Source organism: Alligator mississippiensis, chromosome 1 (assembly GCF_030867095.1).
Source record: "Alligator mississippiensis isolate rAllMis1 chromosome 1, rAllMis1, whole genome shotgun sequence".
Lineage (NCBI taxonomy): Eukaryota > Metazoa > Chordata > Crocodylia > Alligatoridae > Alligator > Alligator mississippiensis.
Window position 1 is genome coordinate 123068539 of NC_081824.1, and position 25773 is coordinate 123094311.

General features: G+C 40.3%; 1 protein-coding gene across 5 annotated transcripts in view; it reads left to right on the forward strand.

The window, feature by feature from the left end:
• Nucleotides 1-8371, forward strand: part of ADGRG6 (adhesion G protein-coupled receptor G6) — a 170657-nt gene extending 162286 nt beyond the window's left edge. For 4 of the 5 annotated variants that reach the window (XM_019488390.2, XM_014605563.3, XM_019488389.2 and 1 more), the window contains one exon: nt 4938-8371. In XM_019488390.2, the coding sequence (XP_019343935.1) occupies nt 4938-5116 (179 nt within the window). In that variant the 3' untranslated portion in view covers nt 5117-8371. Of the gene's footprint in view, nt 1-2194; nt 2242-4937 lie in introns of all 5 variants that reach the window. The other variant, XM_014605564.3, reaches the window with a different exon arrangement.
• The last annotated feature ends 17402 nt before the right edge of the window (nt 8372-25773 follow it).

The following is a 25773-nucleotide window of genomic DNA, read 5'->3' on the forward strand; positions in this document are numbered from 1 at the left end:
ACTTCATATCTCTAAACCATGTCAAAGATTATCCTCTTGTTAAACCAGGAAGTTAATACATTTTTTCACCTTAAAGCTTAATTCTCTTCTTAGAGCCTTAGCTGCAGATCAGGATTCAAGATTCTACTGTTTGCTTAACTCTCATTATTAATAATTGGAGCTCTTTATAATTAGGAAAATGAACAGTTCTGACATAAGGGTCTTGCCCAGAGAAAGGAAAAAATAAAAATATTATTATTCAAACAAGTTTATTATTCCCAAGTGCCAACTCACAATTTAAAACTAGTATATAAACTACTACTGAAAAAATTAATAAGGTCTAATATACTTTGCCAGTTGAATCAGAGCTGTAACACTTGTTAGTAGAAATTCAAGCTAAAGTGGAATCACAGCACTGCAAATTTGCCACTGTCACCATTTAAAGGGACCATCTGTGAAAGAAGTGTGGCCAGAAACCCAAGAGATGAGATGATAACACTGCATATTTTGGGGCAGTTCCACTGGAAATTGGGAGAGCTGTAACTTAAAACCACCCATCTCTTAATTGAAACTCTATGTCTATACAGGTGCTCCAGGGTGGGAAGAAGAGGCATTTTAATTAGAGCAGCTCCTGGACAGCCACTCTAATTAAAATGCCTCAGTGTCACATATATTCAGCATTCCTCATTTCAAAATGGATGCAGGGGTGCTGTGTTTTAACTAGAGAATGTTTGACAAGTTTTAGTTAAAGGGCCCTGCCACCATTTTGAATCTTGGGACGCTGAATACACGACGCTGCAACACCCTGGAGCATTCTAATCTGAACACTTCAGCAGACTCATTTAATCACGTGTCCAGGCACCCCTAGAGCAGAGTAGAAGTTCTGTGAGTTTAAATTCATCAGACTGAAACACTTCAAAGGCATAGCTGCAGCTTGGACACAGGTTTGCACCTTCATTCAGGAAAAATACTTAAGCCTATAATAAAAGCTAAGTGCTTACCTAAACAGGGATTAGTTGAAGCACAGGCTTAAGGTATTTCCTAAAATGGATCCTAGCTGGTGATGTAATCCATCAGGGGACATCAAAGTATTCTATGCCTTTTTTTTATTTTTCAGTGCTATTGTTCATTTGTTTTCTTTGAATTGCATGTGCCTTTTTAAAATATACATTCTATTATGCTTTCTTTTCAGTAGCAACAATCAAAAGTGATTATGGGTAGATGCAGTTTTTCAATATCTATTTTCTCCTTGAAGCCAACTTTTATGGCACTAAGTTGGCAAGTTACAAGTATATAACTTCAGTATATAACTGGAGTACCTTCAAGTTACAAGTTAGCTTTGATCTATTTCAGTGGTTGTCAACCAGGGGTACGCATACACCTAGGGGTACTTAAAGTCATAGGGATTACGGTGGTGGGGAGGTTCCTGTTACTATGCACACCCCGGTGGAGGCCCGGGGGACACATACCTCCCATACGTGCGTGGGGTGGAAGCAGCTGCTTTTGCATGCTGGCCTTTGCACACCACTGCAACTGCCCCAGGAGCAGTACAACGCCACATGCCTGCCACCACTGGGCTTTGCCACACCCCCTGCCCTCCCTGCAGCAGGACGCACGTGGCGTTACACTGTTCCCAGGGCAGCTACAGAGGCATGCAAAGCCCAGCACGCAGCAGCAGCCACCTCCAACCCACACACAGATGGGGGTACGTGCCTCCCAGGCCTCTGTCAGGGTGCACACAGCAGCAGGAGCCCCCCAGCCTCCTGGATAAGCCATCTGATTGTCTCACACCCTGGCCCAGCTGGGGCCCCATCCATCCCAGTCCCTGTCTGTGTCCCACACCCTCCCTCACCACAGGGGGCCTCAATCTTCCCCCACCCCATGGCCTTTTCCCTTCCCCTACAGACTTACCTGCTGGGGGAGGGGTGTGCACACATGCTCAGCTCCACCAAATCATTTTAATATAAAGGGGTACATGAGCTGAAACTTTGGGACAGAAGAGGTACACTTGTTAAAAAAGGTTGAAAACCCCTGACCTATTTGATTCAAGGTCCAACGTCCACCATGGCTGTCCTGCTCAGTTTGATATCTTGGGTGACCTATATGTCCGTGTGTGTGTGTGTGTGTGTGTAATAGATGTATGTGTTGGTAGCTGTTGTTAATATAGTTGTTGCTTTCTGGAATTGACCCAGACATTCATGTGTTTATGGTATAGATAATGTCTTCTAAGAGCATTTCCTCATCAGAGGTGGAGAACTCCAGGTAAAGTGTGCATTGCTTCTGTTGGATGCATGATCTGCACAGGGTGGAGGGGTATCACTTGCATGAAGTCCTACTTGGCACAAAGGATTATTGCTGATCAGAAACGCTGCTTGTTTTTCACTATACACATCTTGGTCATCAATGCTGCCTTGCTGTGATTCAGAGGGCAAGTGTTCTTCAAACTCTGACTGTCTGTGCTCTGCCTGGGGCATGGGGTGTTTGAAAGATAACTCTTCTAGAAAAATGCACCATGCCACAGCCTTAATGCTTACCCCATTTTTGGGAGCTGTAAGATACTGTTTCTCAGTACAGTCTGTGACCCTGGCAGAATGCAATCTCCTAGCCATTAGTTTTAAATATCTTTCAATTAAAGATAAATTACATCCGTATGATGGACAATGTTTTTCAGATACCCCTGGAAACCTTGTTGTAAGGTTCACAAGGTAAATGTTTGATAACATGCACAAAACAAATCATTCTTGTGAATTTTCAGAGTCTTCTGGCACAGCTGTGACATGGGACTGGCCATAACTGGTCACTTTCAGGGCTGAAATACCTTTTACACTGGTGTTGCAAACAAGGGGTAAAATCCTGGTTGCACTAAGGTCAACTGCAAAATTCTCATTAACTTCAATAGGACCAAGATTTCATCCATGAGATGTAGTCCAAAGTCCACTGAACTCAAGAAAAAGAGTCCTATTTGTCATGGGAACATGGTAGAAAATCATTTATTTGGGAAATGTGACTTGTTAATGGAGCCTCATTTAATCTAAGTGTAATGATTTGAGGACTGTGGAAACAACCTTCCCTAAGAAACAAGACTCCATTTTAAAATTTTAAATAAAATAAAGAGAAACATTCCAAATTCTAAAACCATTGGCTAGCGAGTAAAACAACTGAGAGACTGTGCAGTATCCAGCAGTTTGCAGAAGGGTGCAGAATTATTTGCTGTAATTCATTGGACATTTTCACCTGCTTTTCAAGAAATATTATTCTGATATGCCTGAGCCTGGCTCTTTTTTCCATGACTGAAGCTGTTGATTTTCCTCTCTATAATCCATTTCTCTTTATGTGCAATGACAGCAGAATTTCATATAGCAAATTTTTATGAGCACTATGCCCTGGTATCATGAAACATTTTTTTTTGAAAATTGCATTTCCATTTTGTTTTCTTTGGTAATCAATATATTTCTCCTAGAAATAATTTTATAGCAAATACATCATTTAAAATGATAAAATATACTAGGTTTAAGAATAATAAATACATTTTGCAAAGTAAATATTTGAAAGTTGTTACACATTTTCACTTAAAGATGTATCAAACAGATGGCTCAGGGTGCTTTCCTTCATGAAACTATTCATCTTGCTATCTCACTTCTTGTTGGGTCCTATCCAATTTGTGTTAAAAGAATGACTTCCAGTCTTATTCATGAGAATGGAAGAGAAAAGGGAATTCATCAAAACAATGTATTTGGAGAAAAAGGGAAAAGATGATTGCTCACTACATGAGCTCTCCCTACTGGCCAAACTCAGAACAGTGATTCTGTTAGCCTTCAAAGTGGGTATTTCCTTTTTCTATCTGAAAAAGAGTTTTCAGCTGAAGGCTATATGAGGAAAGTTTAGTGAGATAAAGATGACTGTTGTGAAGAAATTCAGGAGTCTCTTGCAGCCAGTTTTAGTGGGTGAAAGTAGAAAAAGAAAATCCACCTAGCAAAAGCAAAATATTTTTTCCTTATAGCTAAGTAGTAAGTTTAGCTGGCTCCCTCATGTAAAATGGAGATAAAAGACTAGCTAGAACTTCATGCCGTCTCTTCTTTGACTGCCCTGGTAAACCAGGTAAGGATCTCATGATGATAACATGCAATCTGGTCATCAGATTTTTACCAACATCATCAGGAACTTCAGGAGTTCTGAACTTTAGAAACCTGAAGAAGAAATTAAGACAAAGATATTTTATTTCCTTTTTTCCCTCTATATTTCATACTTGGCTTAAAGCACATGAAATATGAACATGTTTTCCTCCTCCTTTTAGTACTGCACACTAGTCCAATGTTTCCTTAGTTTGTATTCTTCACATGTTGGGAAGTCACGTGGGTGCAAATTTAAGGGCAGTTTTAAACCCTGCTCTTTGAGTTTTACTTGTAAATTATATTTTCCTACATACTATTATTAATTTTGTTATTATTTAATAACTTTTTAATTTCTATTATTCACCCTATTACATTCTCCTCACTAGCATGTTCCTACTGTTTTATAGTTTGACTCGTTCATTTCCCAAATGATTGTAAAATAATATTCAAATCATCCCTTCTATTATAATACAGTAATACTGATGCCAATTCTAGAGCATGAGTAGCTAAACTGATATAGCATGGCACAATAAGATTCAGTGTCTGAATTTGGAAGAATATAGGATGAGAGAGAGGCAGGAGGATTTGGAAAAGGATTGGAGAGATGGGCCAAATTTCTGTGGGTTAGAACATGTGAATTTGGTGTATAGCATATATAATTGAAAAGCACATAGACAGGTAATAACAAGCAATTGAATGGCTTTCATGAAAAAAAAACCCATCAGGGTGACTGACCTAAAAAGTGAATTACATCAATGTACAGATGGGAATTGCTAGCAGGTGCCTAATCTGCTAAATAACAAGCCTGTTTGAAAAGCATTAATTTCCTTTCTTTTCCCTCCCTAGATAATATTTTCATTGAGAAGCCCTCATCAAAATTTTCCCCAATGGATGGAGAACAGACATCAATCATCCCTGTCCATCAGGTTATTGACAAGGTCAAGGGGTACTGCAATGCTCACTCTGACAACTTCTATAAAAACATTATCATGTCAGATACCTTCAGCCACAGCACAAAGTTCTAACTGGTTTCTGAACTTCTGAACCAAAGAAAGAGGGAAAAAAGGAGACTGGAGATTCATAACAATGGAGGAATTAGAGACTGAGCAAGAAGATGTAGTTATTTTTCTTACTTACACTGCCATTCTGTTAAGCAATTCCATACAAGAAGACTTCCCCCATTAAGACTTAGTTGTCTTTGCTAATATGGTTTCAGCATTGACCATTTTCCAGCATGAAATAAAAACTGTTTTCCAGTCTGTACCAGCCAACGTGACAGCAGCTTTTACCAGGACAGCAGATTTTAAGTGTGATCCTATACAAAGTAAGAATTCTTCCCCTTCCCCCTCCACACCCTCTTCTATGTGTGTGTATGTATGTATGTATGTATATACACACATAGATAGATAGATAGATAGATAGATAGATAGATAGATAGATAGATAGATAGATAGATCACACTTGAATATAGAAGACTAAAGAAGAGTTACAAATCCAACTCCAAGTAATTTAGACTGAATTGAAGCAAGACTTGAGTCCTTTGGAAGGAAGAGAAGAAGTAATCTGGAAAACATACAGGCTCTTCTGTGCAGCTTTCTTAATTGATGATCTCTTCTCTATGAATAGCATGGATTTTTCCTCGCTGTATTTCTTAAACTCTTGCTGCTTGGCTATCCACTGCTGCAGTGTCTTTTCACAGGTGAAGAAAACCCTAACTCCAGTCTCAAAGAGTTACTCTTACCAAATAAACCTCCAGGCCTAATAATACAAAGGAAACATTATTCAGATTTGCATATGAATACTAATCTGAAAACTCTGGACCTTCTGGACCAAATTGCATCCTTCTGTATAGAAAAACACCAATCACATTAATGGGTAGCAGTATTTTCTTGTTGATATGGGTATGCAAGTTGGTGATAACTCCCCACATTTAAGTCCGCCTACATGCAAATGAGGTTTGAAATGATAAAAAATTGTTAAATGAGGTATTCCCATGCTTACACAATGTCAAATGCCTTGATATTCATACATGCATCATTCCATGTGAAAAGGCAACATCTCACTGGGCATGTCTCCATGAGACACTGACTGTGCAGTAGCAGAATAATACTGTGTAGTAACGCATCACAGCACTAATAGTGCCAATATGCTACTGCACAGTACTATTAAGCTACTGTGAAGTAGTGTCACTTAAAAGATGTTCACTGGCACTACTGTGCAGTAACTCCAGTTACTGCACATTTATTTAGCACTCACTAATAAAAGTAACCACTGTGCAGTAGCGTCTTGTGTAGATGTGCCCCCTTTCTACCACTGTGCTGGTGTAATCTTACACTGAACACCCATTTTCACCAATTAAAATGGGTCTAATCCAGATATTTGTACATGGTAGGTATAACAAAAGACACAACAGCATGTACAAAGACAATCTAAGTGAAATGAGTGATGCTATAAGGATATCAGTTAAAATACATCAAAAAAATGTTCAACCACACGTTAGCTTGTGTGTTTCCTATATTTTAGTCATGTTGTGCATAGAGACCTGTTGTTACATGACATTGCAATGTATAAAGCATCTAAAGGCTACAGTATGTTACACTACAAAATTGAGCTCCACAATTGCACTTGTGTAGTCTGTATTATCACACTTCCTTCTGGCAGCAGTTGGTTAAATGTTATACGGATACAGATCATCTGAGATGCAATGATCAATCAACATAACCTGAATTCAACGTCATTGCACTGTTTGCAAAACTGCATTTAATTCTGAATGGGTACAGAAGACAAAGATCATAAAAGGCTCTACTTTTCTGAGCTATATAAACCTATCACCTGGCTCTATGTTACCATTTATGTCTATCAATATACCATATCTGTTATTGAAATTGCATAGTTATTGCATAGCGTCTGTGACACCTGTCACTGTACACTTCTTTTAAAATGGCAATAACTAATTTGGTCAGACATGGGCAACTGCTGCCACCTTGGTCAGAGGGGGCATGTCAGTCAGTGAGCGGAGGGGGGTTCCCCCATGGCCGACTGGGTGGGGGGAGGGTGCCCTATGCGTTGCCTCTGTGGTCAGAAAATAGAGGACATTTCCCATGTATTCAAAGGAAATAAAATATATATATTCTTTTAACAGAAAATGAGAATTTTCAGTTTCAAAAAAATTGACCACTTTTCATTCAATTATATTTACCAAAACATTTCTACAAACCTCTGCTGTGATATACATCTGGTGATAAGCAGCGGGGCACTCAGTAACTGGGGGCTTTGATTCATAATAGTGTGTGTACTTTGCATCTGTTTCTGTTTGGAAAGATTATTTTATGCTGTGACTGCACGAATATAATATCGACCTGAGCCACAAATACCTTGATCATCGCAGAGGAGAAGTGTGTTTTAATTACATTGGGTCCAGCAACACTGTTTGTAACATCCCTACAAATAACCTGAGCAAACCTCAATTATAATTCATGTAATGGTATAAACTAAATTCAGACCTATTGATTTCAGATGTAGTTATATCAGGGATTAATTCTGTCAAATACATTTATTAAGGAAAAGAATTTAGGCAAAGCTTATGTATGAACATTTACAGAACTTATATTTTATTATTCCACCTGCCTAACTACTGTAGATAATAGTGTTCAGATAGCCGCTTACTGTGAGATTTTTACCTGATTAAGGTGTTCACTAGTGAAAAGAAGGAAAAGCATATGCTCCTGAAAAGCTGAGGAATTAAACACAATAGTACAGTAAATGTTAAGAAAAGTGTAAAAGAAGTATCCTGGCAGAAGCCTAGCTGTAACCTAACCATCAGATTAATGTACAGTTACCTATATTTTTGCTAAATTAAGATTTTTTTTTATTTTTTTTTTACTACCATGTAGTAGTCTTAAACTGTCTATGTCAGTCTGAGGTTCTTGAATACTCTCACTTTTGCAATGTAAACCTTTTTCTTTGTTGTTGACAGAATAACCTCCCTTGTACATATTTATTTATTTGTGAGGTTAAGTATGTCAATATATATTTTAGCTCCAAAAATGTGTACTTCTGCTTCATCATAAGAGGAGAGATAAAGAATAATTTTGTATATATTTTTTTCCAAACACCTTGTGAAACAATTTACTGCAATTGTATCTTTTACTAATATGAGGGGAAATGACAGCATACTTTGAAATACTAGTCAGTGGAAGTTAATGTAACAGTTTGCCTGAAGTGGAAAGAAATATTTTTTGAATAAACCTTCATTTTGTTAGAGTTCCAAATAATTAAAATCTTGTAATAGTGGTTTTTCTTTGTTAAAATTCAATTGGAAAACTTATTTGGTGGAATGCTGGAAAATAATCTTGTGTTTATTAAGTATGTGAGACAGGAATATGCCTAGCCAAAACTCGGGGAATAAACATGCAAGACTCTATCCAGACCATGAGGAGAATGTATTTTGCAGGATTCAGTTTTTCTTGTTGTCATTAATTCAATGCCAGATCCAATGAATGATCTAAAAGATATGTAGTTCATTCATTTAGTGTTAACAGTTATCTCAGCATATCGAAAGGGGAACAAAGACATATACTGTCTGTTGGCACAATGCTTTAACAGGAATACAATTAGATCATTTAAAACTGATTTATACAAAGGTAGTTATTCCCATTTGTTTCAGCAGGCAGAAAATGCCATTAGCTGTAACAACAACATTTTAACAGGGTATCAATGGAACATTACAATGAACCATACTCTAAGTGCTGCTAAATATTTTGCCAACTCTTAACTAAAGCATGTTATGAAAATACACACATGGTGGCCCTACATTATATTCAAGATTCTCCTTTTGAATATAATGTATCTGCATTTCTCTTTCTGATGACGCTCTAACAATTGTTGGATTTTTTGTGGGGTTTTATTTTAGGAAACCATCAAACAAGTTGTATGCAGTAGATAGAAAGCAGGGGAGAAAATGTATTTGTCACCAAGAGGTAGAGAAGCATGTATATGTATGCATGTGAATTTGGTCAACTCTAGGGCTGTGCGAAGCTTTGGTCCCTGATTCAATTTGGCAGAGATTCAGCCCAATTCGGTGGCCAAATCTCCAAATCCGAATCGAATCAGGAGACCCTTTAATCTGTCCAAATCGAATTGGAACCCTAAATCGATTCGGATTTGGAGATTCGGACATAGACACAACTTTAAATGTTGTTTCTACATACCTCAAGGTACCAGGCAGCTCATCAACACTGCAGTAGTGGGGTGGATGGAGCATCCCACAGGAGCGCGGGAGGGTCTCCAGGGCACTCGGCAGCAGACCCGGAAGTGGACCAGAAGCACTTTCAATCCACTTTCAGGTCCACTGGAGAGTGCACAGAGGGGCCTCCCCACAGCCCCCTAGCTCAGCGACTGGTGCCTCCTGGGTCTGGGGGGGCACCCAGGGTCCCCCCCATGGCTGATTGCCGAGCTGGGAATGCAGGGGGCCCCCAGAGTGCTCAGCAATGGACCCAGAATTGGAACGAAAGTACTTCCAGTCCACTTCTGGGTTCACCACCAAGCACATGGGGGGCCCCCTGCACTACTGTGGGACACTCCATCTGCCCCACCATCACAGTGTTCACAAGCCATGCCTGGTACCTCAAGGTATGTAGAAAAGACATTTAAAGCTGTGTCTATGGCCCAATTGCTGATTCTCCAAATCAGCATCGAATCTTCGGATTCGGCTGAACTGAGTCAGGGGCAGCAATCCGATTCAATGAATCAAATCACTGTCCCCAGTTCAGGCTGAATCCAAATCAAATATATCCTGTTTCACCCACCCCTAGTCAACTCCTCCCTTAGGCTTTCTGCACTGATCTATGGGTAGATCCTGCATCTGTTTTCAGTGGCTGTGTCTACACGAGACACTGAATGTGCAGTAATCAAAGTTACTGCGCAGTAGCATTGCTGAACAAGTTAGGTGATCCTGACTGTGCAGTAGCTCATTACTATTGCGCAGTAACATCACATCACACTTCCTGCCATGTAATGCTACTTTTCAGTAGTAATGAGCTACTGCACAGTCAGCGGCTTGTGTAGACATGGCCAGTGTGCCTTACACAAATGCAACTGCTGATCATTTTGGAATATTTTGCAGGATTAAGGCCTTCCCTTCTCAGTATTCCCTTAGTTAGGATTTTTTTTTTAACTCCTAGATTTCTTGAATCTTCTTCTCAAGCATCCTCCCTGAGAATCCAGATAATGAATTACATGGAGGACTGGTTTATGGTGAAATGTATATTTGCATGGGTTTGTAAACTACTACCATTACTTTCATTCAGTCTTGGATTTCAGTCAAGGCTGAAATTTATTAGTTTGAGAAGGAGCTTCCATACCTTCCACAATGGTAGTCTAAAATATCCTGGTTGTTCAAGGAGATACAATATCTCCTGTGATGAGAAATCAGTTGAATAAGCTTAGACACCACAATAATAAAGGCAGGAAAATAGCTAGAACTGATAAATTAGAACTGATTATATAAACAGAAAAAACGTAAGTGTCACACACCCACATGCACATACATCCACTTCTGGCAGCTGAATTCCAATACACCTTTAAGGTACTGCACTAATGTGTTTTCTGTACTGTATGGTAAGATTTACTATTTGTCCATGGATATGAAGCAGTATTTGTCTGGCACACAGGCAGTAGGACTAATGATGAGAGTTGTGATCATTTACTTCACAAAGCAAATAGGAAGGACAGTAGCAGTGGACCATAAGGATATTTGAGCATCACAAATCAGGCATGAACCTGGCTTAACTGCTAAACTGGGCACTCAGTATCTCAAATGTGTGAGCGAATTTTACCAGAAATGTAGCCAAAGAGCACTTCAAACTTAGAGTAAATATGGTTGACAAACAGAGTCAGAAATTTCCTTTCCAGCTGTGCCTGCAGTCTCAAAGTTCTTGCCCAGTCTTAAACCAGACGCTTCACACAGGAGCTTGAAACTGTTGGTGCTTCTGATAATAGCTCTGCATCTCCACAGGGAGGCACCCCATCACTAACAGTCTACGCCTTCCCTCCCCCAAAATTGATTTCAGTTTTGGCTTCTTACTTTACCTTGGACCTCTCAGGAACTCTTTTCTGATTCAGTATTAGACTGGAGAGAAGCAGAAAAGGAAACAGGACCCTGGGGTTCTCTACTGCTGTTTAGCTAGCTCTTTCACTCCCTACGATATTTTGTGTTACAGCCTTCCATTTTCAAGCACTGTAAGAATAATGTTAAAAAACAACAACAAAAATCCAGGGTGGTTTCTTTTTTTCATTTGTCTAGGTCAGTCGTTTTCTACCTGTGGTCTGTGGACCCCTGGGGGTCTGCAGACTACATCTAAGGGGTTCATGAAAGATGACTATGATCAATCAAAAGTATGTGAATACCCACACTTACAATCCAAAGGTTCCACACCTCCATTCAAAATTTCCAAAGAGGTCCAGAAATGAAAAAAGGTTGAAAACCACTGGCCTAGGTCTAATGATAAAACTTTCCAGGAGAGGGCAGTGTCATATTGCTATTTGTAAACCCAGAAAAAGAAAAAAAAAACATTTGATTTGCACGGGTGCAACTATCAGCTGGGTTCAAATCAGGTGTGAAGGCCTCTCTTTTTATTTGGTAAACCCTTATACAGTATTACAAAATAAAACAATGCTATATGAATGAATAAGTAGGACACAAGGCTGTGTGTGTGTGTCTGGAAACAGAGGAACACAGAGCACTTTCTCTCACTGGTTGCTGCATTTTCTCCTTTGCAAGGATAAGATGCAATAGGAAGAAACTGCTTAACATTTGATTATTGACTAGCCTCTGTTACTTTGCTTTCATCTAAGCAAACAGAATCAGATCACCCATCAGCTGGCTCATTAGTTTGTTCCAGTATTGGCCAGATGATTACCTGGGGAGTGGGCGCATGCTGTGATTCAGAAATTAACTACTCATTATTCAGGCAGAAAGCACAACAGCCTTGTATTGACAGTGTCATGCAGGATTATAACTACCATTTTTACCATTTTTCTTGAAGAAATCAGGGACAAGGCTTCATTTAACCAGGTTTTCCTGCTTTTTTCCTTCCATACTCTATTGAGAGAGCCAGTAGCCACAGTCCATTGCTGTTCATTTATGCACTCCAGCTCTGAAACCATCCTCCATATCTGCTTTGTCCTTGGCAGGGCCAGAAAACTTCCAGTGAAACAGTTTTCCATTGGAAAATGCTGTTGTGTCCAAATTAAAGCATTTTTGCAGGCATTTTGTGACCAAAGTTGCAGTTTTCATAACAGAGCAGCTATAGACCTTAGCAGTGAACTGTCTCAAAAGCAAGTGGCAACTGGTAAATGTGGCTAGTGTGTGCCTCTGCCATACTGACAGAATCAGGCCCCTCACAAAAGTCAGTTGTGGTAGCTTTCACTTTAAAACACAACTGGAGGTAACACAACGTACCTTAGATTATAGTTTGGTGATTAGAGCTAACCTAGGAACAGAGAGGCTCAAAGTCAGATCTCTTCTGACCAAAAGGGGTTCAAACCCATATTTCCCACCTACCAGGAGGAAAACCTATCTAGCAGGCTAGAAGTGAGACAAGGTGGGAGAAGGGAACTCTCCGTGAGTCATGTAGCAGCTGGGCCCCTGTGCAAAAAGAAGGGAAGGTTTGAGGGGAGCAGAAGCAAAGTGAGGGAGGGAGAGTGAGAGAGAACTTACTCTGCTCAAAAAGGAAGTCTCGGCTTCTGTTGCCTGCTATCAGGTCTGCTTATGCATTTTATATTAAAGGCCCTGGATAAAAATCAAGAAACCATATTGGAAGCAGGGATCAAATTCCATCTCCCAAAAGAGAACTCAATGCAGTAAGTAGCAAACCCATATTTAATCTTTCCCTCATTCCTCAGGGCCCCAGAAACTTTGTGTACATTAGCATAGTTTCAGCAGAAAGGTATCCTGACCCTTGGTCTACCCCATAGCACTGTCCTATGGAGTGGGACTTGTGGGTTTGAATCCCCTAAGGCTGAGGACAGCTTTCAATGCAGTTGTCTCCAGTCCACAAGCAACGGTGTAGATTGTAGCCGTGTTGGTCTAAGGCAGTGGTTCCCAACTTTTTTTTCTGCGCCCCGCTGCTGGGAGCAGAGTGCAGTGGTGGCAGCAGCCAGGGGCGGGAGAGCTCCAACCATGCGGCGCGGCTTGTCTTTTCTGTGCGGCACCGCTGGCATCGCCCCCAGGATTAGGGTCGTGACACAGAGTTGGAAACTGCTGGTCTAAGGACATAGGCAGACAAGGTTCTTTGGGTAAATCTGATAGCTTTTATTAGACCAAGTAAATATTTGGACGATTTTTTTCTTAGCAAGCTTTTGGGTTTAAAAACCTTTCATCAGGCTGAGGAAGCATCTGCAGTTGGTGTGTGCTCTTCCTGGATGGAATGAGCAAAGCACTTTCTCCACTAGGCTACTACACACAAGGTGTGCACCAGTACTACCATCTTTTCTGGCTGTGTTTAAAAGAAAGGAGTGACCCCAAGGATTTAGGACCCTACATTCTGGAGTGCAGCAGCATGTCAGGCACATTGCTTAGTATTCTCCTATTGGCTGGCTCTAGGCAGCTCCCCAACCCAGCAAGTACATGTTTTTAACACCTTTCTGAGACTCCTAATTGTTTTCATGTGCTGCATAAGAAGCCTAAACATCTCACTCTGGGGTTTGTATTATCTTCCTGGAGGGATTTTGATGCTGGCTTGTGAGTCCCCAGGTTCTTTGCAGGCAATCTAGTCCTTAATGATTGAACAGACATTAGGCAGAGAACTATGACTCAACGATGACAGAAAGTCTGTTCTGTTTTGTTTGGACTTCACCCTGTAATGGAAAGATTTTTTTTTTCTTGATTGGAAGATTAGATCACCTGATCTGCTTCGGCAAGACTGTTTTTGGCAGAGGAACTGAAGTACAGCAACACAATTCATATTGGAGAAACATGTTTTATCCTTATAGAAACACAGAAGTGGTAGAACAAATGCATGTCCTGCTGTTTCTTGTAGCCAGATTAAAATTATGACGGGGAAAACAGAATACTTATTTCCCAAAGGCAGTGCAAACAATAGCATGAGTAAAGAAGCCAGGTTATTATTATGTTTAATTATTATTATTTGTCTGTTACTGCATAAAGATGAACACTACAGTCCTTACCCTGGCAAATACTCATTGAAGTCAGTTTGAATGTCATTGTTGAATAAGGTTTTGTTGCTTAATTTATTACTTGTTTTGTTTTTCAAAGCCTCTTTAAAATTGTGAGTTCTGTGTTCAGATTATGATTTTTCACTCAAAAATCTTGCAAAGGATTGATCGCTCACCCATTGTTCTTCTGGCCAACATTTGCCTTTATGTCAGTGAGGATGTTTGTTTTGAAAGAAATCTCCAATGGTCCTGAAACATTTACTGTATTTAAGGACAAGGAATTCCTCTGTTTGATATTTGGAATTTAAACAGCCTGGACACTAATTGAAGATCTTGGTTTCCATGCAAAATAATGGGAATGTTCCTTATGCTGGTTCCTGAACAAGGGCAAAGGAAATACGTTTACTTTTCTCCCGAACTTTTAGGTGACCTCCAGTGGCAGTGAATGAGCAATCACTTCCCCTTTGTTATTATGACTGCTGTTTGCCTGAATGTCTGTGAATGATGTTTGTTTTGAAAGAAACTTCTGCTGATGATGAAACATTTCCTGGATGTGAAATTTACTGTGGGGGTGGACAGGGGATTCCTCTGTTTGATGTTCTGAACATCTGGACTCAGCAATCTTGATTTCCATGGAAAATAAGAATATTCCTTGAACTGGCTTCTGAACACAGGCAAAGGAAATGCATTTATTTGGTTGTTATTGTTGTTGTTCAGATGGAAATATTTGTAAAGTGTTTCCATTTTGAGGGATCAGGCTATTTACTACAAATCCTGCTTCTGCCCTGGTCTAGAATGGGGCAAGGAATGTGCAGTCCCGTCCCCCTCTGTCCCACCACCACCCAGCTCCTGATTTTGTCTGTAAAGCACATGCACAGTGAGCTCTGAGCTCACCGCCTGAGCACTGAGCTCTAAGTTCATTAGTTGATTGGGACAGAGTCTGGCCAAAGGCTCTACTTTCACATGGATCAGGAGCCCAGGAAGTAAACACTGCTGCAGTTCCCCCTTCCCCACCCTCACCCTCTCCCTCTGAATTCAGCAGCAGAGAAGAGGAGGGGATGAGCAGCCATGGCAGCACTCGCTTCCTGGGCTCCAAAGTCACATGAAAGCAGGGGCTCCAGCCAAACACCCCATGAAAAGTAGGAGTGCAATAGTACTACCATACCCCTGCTTCTGGCCGTCCCTTTCATGAGACGGAGGAGGCTTCACCTCTTCATTCTCCATGCTTATACTTGTCTCACTCTTTTGTCTATATAATAAATTTATGTTAACTGCTTTCAGCTGTCTTTCATAAAGAGTCTGCTCCTGCTGACTTCTTCCCTGCACATGGTAGACTGGCCCTGTTTTAAAACTGCCAGTTAAATTACATCCATCACTGAAGAATTGGAAGCAAAAGTGTTTGTATTTCAATGAAATGGGGCTAAAGCAAGAAAAAAGTGTGTATTTGTAGATGAGCGTGTGTACCAACAGACCATCACTATTTCCTATGCCGTCACTTTAGAAGTAAGAGCTTTAGACTCAAATTGTTTAAATCTGCCAGTGGACTATAAGCCAGCAAGACCTATATAAACATTTGGGGGCATGCAGCTTACAACATGGTGAACATATGCTGTTCTCACAGTATCTTTGGGTATTCAAGTATCTATAGCTGTTTTTTGTCTATTACTAGGATTTTCAATGACTTGTGCACACCCCTGACATTTTGGTGTGATTGCATACTCTTTACAATGGCAGGACATGGACAATGCCCTCATCCCTCTGCTTTACGTGTGGCAAATTAAAGGGTATTTCTGGGCTTTATGCATGGCAGTTGGTGTGAGGGCCTGTTTCTAAAGGTTTTAAGAATGGGTTTGAGCAGGGGTATCAAACTCAATAGCCTCCATGGGCCAGATGAGTGGTGTGGAGCAAATCCATAGACCTGACTGGGCCCACGCACTGGCCCTGTGCACATGGGGCCAGGCCACTGCAGGTGCCATATATAGCACATGTCCTGGACTGGTCCCACACGCTGCTTGCAGGGCACAGATGTGGGGCTGGTATATGCGGCACGTGGCATACAGGCTGATCTGAGCATGTCACATACAGCATGCAAACCCATTAGCAGACACCATTGGCTGGATGATAGGGCTCTGCAGGACAGAGATGACACCCCTGCATTAGCCAAATATTTGTCTAGGATGATTTAGGCAGGGAAAATCCAATCTTGAGCAGGGCTAGACGATCCCCAGATGTCCCTTTCAACCCTACTTTTCTATGATTCCTGAGTGGTATATAGATATTTTCAGCAAGCCTGATTCACCTATGGCTGGTATATCACTAGCAAGAACAATTCAGTAATAATGGAGGTGCAAAACAAAGCAGCAGATGTGTAGCTTAGGAACAAACAGCATCATTGCATTACAAAGTGTCACAGCTCCTTGCTGTATTTGTAGTTAGTGATGATGAATCCTAAGATTCAGAAAACAAAAACTGGACTAGCACAGTTAGGGGCTGTAATTTCATCTCCTACTTGCTGAGTATGGGGGCCCCTGCTCTTATATAAAAGTGCAGAAGAGATGGTTCCAATTCCAACACAAACTTTTCTCTTTTATACATAATACCAGCAAGATGGGGCCTGCTGTTCTTTCCAATGTAATATATTTGTAATTTATGAAGCAGTACTGTTTGTAGATCTGAAACAAAGCTTGCTGAAATCAATGGAGAATTCTCATTGACTTCAGTGGGCTTTAAATCAGGTCCCATGTAAAATGTTCCCCACTCATTCTTCTGTTCCATGAACTTTCCCAAAATTGGAAGCTCAGTTCATGTTTGGCTTTTCTTATAACCTCACATCTCTTTCACTTTCTGTCATGCATAAGGAGAGAGTGAATGTAGAATGCATGCTTAGTGTAGTGCAGCTGATGGAGTAACTGTTTCCCCTCTAGCTCTTGACTTGTGGTAAATACTGGTAAAAGTTAAACAAGAGCTACTTAACCCTGTTTCACTCAGGAGTAAGATGGCCTGTTTTAGCTTTCAGTTGCCAGCAAGAAAGAGCAGATATATAGACATTTATTTTGTATCAGCTGCTCTGCAGTATGACCCTCTTCTCTTTTAGGACATTGCAATTTAAGTGTTTGCCACATCCTTATTTTCCTTGGGGATTATCATATTCTAGGTCTCATTCTCTACCCCTAGCTCACTTGACTTCAGCAAGGCCACTTGAATGAGTAAAGGTAGACAGCTGAAAGGTTACAGTGGCTGGAATGAAGAGCTGGAGCAAACAATGGTAGATCTACAACATAAATTCAGTAACATAACATAATGGGTCTTGTGAAGATCTTAGAAAGGGTCTGGGCATCTTGTGTTATTTTTTAGTTTCCACTTCACCAAAGCTCCAACAACTTTGCTCAGAGATGATATTTAACTTAGACAGTCTTATGTCCTGAAAACCCACAGTTAGTGGTGCACCAATATATTAGTTGTGTATCGGATCAGCAACAGTAAAAGGAAAATTAATGTTATCAGCTATAATCTTATTTGGCCCATTATGTTTTCCAATAATTGAATTATGGCCGGGCCCCTGAACACCTGGGTTCCCTCCTATGAGCCAGGGTGACCCTGGATTAATCCCCCTCCCCTCACTGGTGGGCTAGGCTGGGCTGAAGGGGAGCAGTTGTTGCGGTGTCCTGAGTGCTGATGTGGTGCAGCAGACTGTGGGCTAAGGCCAGGGCGGGCACTGTAAAAGGCGCTGAATGCTGGAGATGTGATGGGAGAGGGAAACGGTGGGCAGAGCTGAGTTGCCCGGCCTGACCCAGCCCAGCATGACTCAACCTGCAGTACTTCAGGGTTTGTGCCCCAGGGGCTGAGGGCAGAGCCTGGCAGGGGCCAGGGCAGCCAATCCCCCCTGCTTCATGCAGCAGGGTCCTTCCCCCAGTGGGAAGGAAGGCTCTGGGAGTGGCAGGTAGCACTTTAAGAAGAGTGACTCCAAGAGCCACTCTACTTCAAGTGCCCAGGGACCACCCAGCCCTGGGGAGCCTCAGGCTCAGGCAGCTGCCCCCAGGCTGGGGTTGAAGGCCAGGGGCTGCAAGTGGCATGGGCCACTTTTGCATGTGCTCTGGGAGTGGGGGAGGGGCAGCACTTTAATTGGAGCTGTTCTGTGAGCTGCTCTCATTGAAGTGCTGCTGTGTCTCCTGTATTTGCATCCCCATGCTTAGACATGGCAGAGGGGGTGCATAAACTAAAGTTCGTTCAGCAAGCTATATTACTAAATATCAATTATCCGATCGGTATCAGCCGATATGGCTGGTTAATAATCGGCTATCGGTATCAGCCAAGAAAATTGTTATTGGTGCACCCCTACCCACAGTAGTTAGCAAAAGCTAAAAGCCATGAATTGAGACTTGCCCATACCTAATATCAATGGCTTGTTATTTTACTACAAATTAAAAAATTGCTGCAGAGGCAGTTTTTCAAGATCATTAAAATTCTACAAACTACGATTGCTATCCCTGCATCTTGGTGATTTTATTTGATATTTTGATTTTTGGAAGGGCTTCCCTACCATTTCAGAACAACACTAGAACAAAAGTTATTAGAATGAAGAATTATCACCTATCCTTAATTTTGTAATGATTTTTGCCCTCCAAACAAAACAATTTGGACCAATTAAATAAGCCAACTTTTGACACTTGAAACTCATAACTGCAATATGTGGGTATAAAAGAAAGGATAAGTTCACTGCATGGAAAAAAGGAAATTTCACTAATGCATATATGTAGCTCTTCTTAAATTTCATAAAACTTTTCTTTTAATAATCCGCCCCTGTAATATGCAAACAAAGATAGAGAAATACAATCTCCATCTTATTTGTCATATTTTATAGAAAAATGAAATGCAAACCTTGGCTCCTGTTTTCATGGCATTACATCTTTAGGTGAAAACAGATTTTGAAGTGCATCATCAGTACATGTTTTTTTGCACTAGCTTTGTTTGATTCCTGAGTAAAGTTGAATCCCAGCTGGCCAATTACAAATATGCAATTACCGTATGACAGTGAATCAAACAAAACATCTTGCAGTGTGATGACTGATTTAACAAATAATCAGTCACAAATGAACTTCTTAAAGCAGGAATTGGTTTATATCTGTTTGTTCAAGAAATTGTTACATTTTCAAAAAACCTAAGCATTACTGTTTAATGCCAAGACCAAGGATATTAAACGTTAAATCTTATCATCTAGGCCAGGGCTTGGCAACCTTTTTTGAGCAGCAGACCAAAATAATGCAGCGCAGTCCGAGACAGGTCGACACTTCTGATCTGGCTGCTGCTACCTCTCTCTGCTGCCACATGTGACCTGCCACAGTAATGCAACTGAATTATCCCACCCCTGAAATACTGCTGATATCCAGACTTTTGGAGCTGGATGAAATTGCTTGGTGGGCCAGATCTGGTCCGCCGGCTATAAATTGCCAATCCCTGATCTTGGCTAAGCTCTGATCTTGGCTAAAACTAGCTTTCAGTTGTGTCACTTGGCAATCGTACTGTTAACATTTGGATGTAGAAAGCAAAAACATTTAGGAGTTCTTATCTATAAGCAGGAGCCCATTTATGTCACAATTGAGCATTTTGGGGGGAAATCATGAAAGTAAGTGATTTTCAAAAAAAAAAAAGTGATTTCCTACAAAATGCCATGATATGGCCACTTGCTAGGGAGTTCTCCAGCAAGCAGTCATATCATGGTATTTCAGTGCAATTAGTTGGCTACTGCCAGCTGGGGAAAGGATTCCCCATTCAGTGGCAAAAGCCTAGCAGCCCAGAGGAGGGGAGAAGGGGTGGCAAAAGAGACAGGCGGAGGAGAAAGCTTGGGGATGGGTAGGAGAAGGGCTGTTTGGTTCTCTAGGTGAGAAAACTGGGGCATGGAGATTTGGGGGTGAATGGGGGCTGCCTTGGAAGATGGACATGGCACCACGTGGGGGAAGGGCTGTTTATTCCTCTGGGCAGGAAAACTGGGGTGCCAGGGGTTAGGGGTGGAGGGGAGAGAACACAACATACACGAGGAGAAACAGACAGCCCCTCCTCTACTGAGCACCAGGGCTTTCTGCCTAAGGCAGCCAGCAGGAAGAGTTCCCCAGCAAGCGGCCATATCATGGCATTTCATTGCAAATCACATTTTTCATGAAAATTGCTTAATTTTATTATTTTCATGAAAAATACAAAATAGCATTTTAAACCAGGCCTTAGTGATAAATGGGTCCAAGTACAGGTAGAGCTGTATGGCAATAATAAGGAATAAATTCATTTTGTCCGGTGAACTTTTTCAGACACATCATAGGACAAGAAACATTTCATCTCCCAGGAATTGGCATAACAGAGCTATACAGCATCCACCCTTTGACAGGAAAATATTTGTATGGTTTGTTTGATTTATGGTCACTATCTGGCATTTCAGGAGCTCCCTTTCTGAAAATGCACTAATTCAATTTCCATCTTACCTTCAAACCAGTTAAACAAAAGGAAAGCAAAAATTCTGGTGAAGTTGTAACACTTTTCCCATGACACTATTCAGGGGCAAGTGAATGAATGGGTGGAAAGATGATAATGTTTTCAAACCACATGGCTGGGAGTATAAGTGCCCCTCTCTACCTCCACAAAGACATGCAATCAGGAAGCTGAATGATCAGTTGCATATTAACATGCTGCAACTCACACCTGCTTAGTCATATTGGGTGGGGGAACAGGTTATTTGTTTTCTCTATGGCTTTTAGTCCATAGAGAGACCATTTGGTTTCTGATACATTCAGGTTGGCAATTGTTACAAGCACTAAATTCACTTGAGAAAGATTCTTCAATTAAGTGAATGAAAAGATTTTAATTCACTTCAGTGGGGACTTGATTTGACCTCAATTCTCTCTAATTATTTAGTCAGAGGAGACAGAGGGTTAGATTATTTTGCATAAAGCTCTAGGAATGATATTTGGAAATTCCAGAGGAATCCCAGTCCAAATTATTTTCTAGACTGCCTTATGAAGGACAGAATATTTAAAAGATTCTTTCAATTTGAAATTTAATTTAGGAAGACTTAAAAGTAGCTTTAATTATTTTTATGAGTATCTTACAATTACTGTCCAGTTTTAAAATAATATTTCCCTATCTGAAAATGTTATTTTCTTCTCCTTTTTTTCTATATGAAGAACCCGCAAAAACTGAGGAGCTGAGAAGGAAACTAACTTTATAGCTGCTAAGTGCATAAATTAAACTGAAAAGCATGGAAATTATTTTTTCTGGTGTTTCCTCCTAGGCATTACTATTCAGTAATATTAATGGCAAATATTGCACACAGAGGTGTGACTTCTAAGTCGATGGTGCTTAATAGAGCTTGTTAAAAACACATTATTTTCTGTTAGACATAATAAGAGCCAGGGATGTGTATTTTCTTCTCATGTTTCCTTATGAAACCAGTCTAAAAAGACATTTGAATTGACATTTGCACATTTATCTCAGGGATTTGGGTGCCTTCTTCCCATGGGAGGCTTCAAAAATTCTATCCTCAGAATACAAGCTCAGATTCTGCAGATCAACACCCTGGTATCCACACAAACAGAAGTGTTTTAAATTTCCACTTCAAGATTACTTTCAATTTTTTATCTTATATTATGCAATATAACACTTTAAACGTGTCTAAGTTTAAAGAGCATGTTTGGCTTTTATGCATTTATTAATTTTATTGAGAACAACTTTTTTTCAGAACTCCACTTGGAAATTCCAATTTCTTGCTTTTGCTCTCATTCAGAATAGAAGAAAATGAAATTCCAAAATTTGCCCACAAGAGGAAAAAGTTGGTTCCCACCCAAAATTATTTAAAATGGAATTCCATTTTTGGCCTAATTTAGGTCTGCATTGATCACTGTTTTCCTTTTTCTCCTACTGTTTCCTCTTGTGTCTCATTAATAAGACAAGGGCAATTAAGTGGCCGTGGATATAAATTTTAGAAAAGCAAACCTAGAGGAAGTCTCAGGAGAAACCTTTTAACTGTAGAAGCAATAAGACAATGGAACAAGCTCTTGAAAGATGTTGTGAAACTTCCTTCCTTGGAGGTTTTCAAGTAGAGACTATATAGGTAGCCACGATAGATAGTGTAGAAACATTTGTGCCAGAAGTTAGATTAAATAACCCTTGAGGTTCCTCCTATAAGTCTAAGACAAAGAGAACTATATCCAATGTTGACATACAGCTAACTAGTAAAACCTACTTCATGTGGTATCTCCATTTGATGGGCCTCTAGTCCTAACAGGACTTCCAAACATTTGTATAGTACATTGCTTTCTTACTAGAAACCATGTTGACTATTTCTCTTAGAAAAATGACCATTTGATGAAGTGTAGTTGATGTTTGGACACTGGAACAATCATGTATTAGCTTCAGGTAACCATTTTGAACCTGTGTCTTGTTAAATGAATACACTTCATATCAATCCTACTCCTGCACTCTCTTCCTAACAATCTGTGGAAAGGACTATACAGGGAACAACCTTATGCTGCAGTGAAAGAGCCCCTTCCATATGGAAATGCTAAACTAATTTTCTCAGCATATGGAAAGCTATAAGTTGAATTTGCTCATAACATTTTACTGCCACAAATAATGCAACTGTTCAATGATTTCTCCAAGTTAGTTGCCAAGGCAGCATGGCAGTGTTAAATAAAAGGCACATTTCATGTTAGCATTAATTCCTGTTAAACTGAATTATTTGATTTGTAATTTCCTATCCCATATTTCTGGCATTTATTTTCCTTTTACTTTTATGTTTAAAGTATTTTATTTCAAATTTGCTCAATCATCAACCATTCCTGCAGGTTTAAAAGTTCCCAATATAGTGCAGAGGAGTCCATAACTACTTTATTTGCTGGCTTATTGGATCTTTTCTATTTCTTTCTTTCTTTTTTTTCTTTCTTTCATGAACTATTACAGCAAGGAAGGTAGATATCCTATCTTTGTTCTGGCATCAATAAACTCTAAGAACAATGTATAGCTTATAAGTAGGATTTTTTGCCATAAGATCTTTGCTTTTGCTTGCCAGACAAAAAATAATATTCCCATCTATTATTCCTCTCTTTCCCAAGATTATGTTTCAGTCTTGGGGCTAATTCCACTCTTTACCATGTGAGGATTGCAAAATGATCACAGCTTTTGAACTTGCAATTTATGCAAAATAACCTTTTGTAAAGCATGTGTATTGCACCTTTGTATAAAGCAGGGATTAAGAATGCATGTGGGGAAAAATAACAACTGCAAATTGAAGAGAATAATATGTCTCCCCATAGTATTGAACAGCTAACAAAGCATGCTGCAGTAAACAATGTCTGTTCCCTTATGTCTCTTAACAAACTGAGCTGGATTAGGGAAGAAGAGGCAGTTCTGAAGCCATTGTGGGAGTTGGGAATCACACCTCAGCCACACACTATTTTCCAATCTAGCAAGGAAGGGGTGGAACAATGGTTAGGCCTCTTCAGGTTTTCCATTACACAGGGGGAATCTTCATGTGTCTAGTTAATCCATTCCAGAGTTCTTCTGCATTGCTAGAATTAGTAGACCAGAAAATACCATTATACATATTATTTCTCTGTTTAATATTTTGCCAGCCTGTGACTGAAAAATACTGAACAAATCATTAAGATAAGACTTTGCATTTAGTATTTTTCTCAATTAATCCTCTACAAATTATGGCAAAGGAATTATTAAAGCAAATTATGGCAAAACTCACCAGTGAAACAGAACCAGCGTTCACTGTTATTTAGCAACTGCGTGGAACACTTGTGTGATAGTCTTGGATAAAACTGAAGAAAAGAAGCAAGTTCTTTTTACAAATATTGTCAACAATACTCAATGCAAAATTAGTGGCTGAAGGGAATACAAGCAATATATGAATTTACCTGATAATTAGAAAAAAAGCAACAGACTCTCTAAAAGCATAACAAGGGGTACATCTACACGTCACCCTATGCCACCATAGCGACACACTATGTCGCCATACAACACACTACGGTGATGTAATGATCACGTAAGTCTATATGTGATTGGCAGCTACTTCTCCATAGCAGTGCACTCTCCCATTTTAGTGCACCGTTACAGTGAAGTAGTGGCTAAAACTAACCATGTGCCATGAGCATGGTGTTGTATGGGAGATTACTGCACCATGCTTTAGTACTTCCTTTTAGAAGTACTAAAGCACGGCACAGTAACAACGTCATCATAGGGCACTATGTAGACACATCCAAGATCACATATCTTGGAGCTGATGTTAGATCAGTGAGTCCCAACAAGGGTGCCACAGGACCCTGGGAGGGGAGATCCTTTGAAGGGTGCTACAAGGTGTGACATGATTAACAGGTAAGTGCAGGCTTAGGCTTTTCCCTACTGGCCAATCCCTTACCTCTACTGCCCCACTCCTCTGCAAAAAGGTAAGCACTACAGTAGATAACTTCGTTCTTGAAATTGGGTGAAACTCAATTCATAAAAGTTATGGAGGGGTGCCTCACATCCAATGAGGCTGAGAACTACTGTGCTAGACAAATGCAGATTAGAAATAATGCAAAATGTGTGATCTACTAAAGTCTTTAAATTGAAAATGGATGTATTCCTAACAGGCATGTTATATCTCACCCACGAATTATGGACTTGGCATAGGAACTAGGTGAAATTCTATACACAGTGAATTTTTCATCTCTTAAAGTCTTTAAATCAAAATTGAACATATATGCCCTAACTCACCAGAAGTCATGGACTTGATGTAGGAATTATTGCATGAAATTCTATAACAGTGTTATTCAGAAAGTTGGACTATATGAACAAGATCTCTCTTGGAGACTTTAAAACGTTCTGGAGGCAGAAGGAGAGAGAAGGATAAGGGAAATGGAATGGTTTAGCTACAAGTTAATGGTTAAGGGAAAGGGAATGGTTTAGCAAGTGGCACAGGAAGCACTTCACCTATGGACATCAAGTTTGGGGGAGCAGTATTTATACCCTGTTCCTTTCAGTCAGGACTTCACTCTCCAGTGATCAGCAATGGTTCTCTAATTTGGTGTTATAATTTTCCAAACAACACTTGTGCTAATCACCAGTTCTTTGGCAGTAGCAAGAAGTATTTTCTTTCCAACAGAATGGCCTAAGTGGGTTAGAGCTTCCCTCCCTCCCCCACTTTTCCCTCCAGGCAGGTTAGGGGCTAGGTTGGTAGCTAAGGAGATGATGTACAAAATGTCACAACAGTAAAGTGGCAGATGTCCAGTACGCAGACTCATTTCATGCTCTCGAATAAACCATAGTTGAAAATGTTCTTAGTAGGAAGCCCCTTGGGAAGCTGGTAAAACAGATTGGACTTAAACTGGTGCAACCCAGCTGTCTACGATGTTAATCTTGTACAGTGTTGTTTTGAACCATTTGTATCCAGATCCTAGTCTGTTCAGCTTGACCCATGCTTCTCTGTAAGGTCGACCTAATGGGGGACTCGTTTGGTGTTGGTATAAAATGCTGTAAG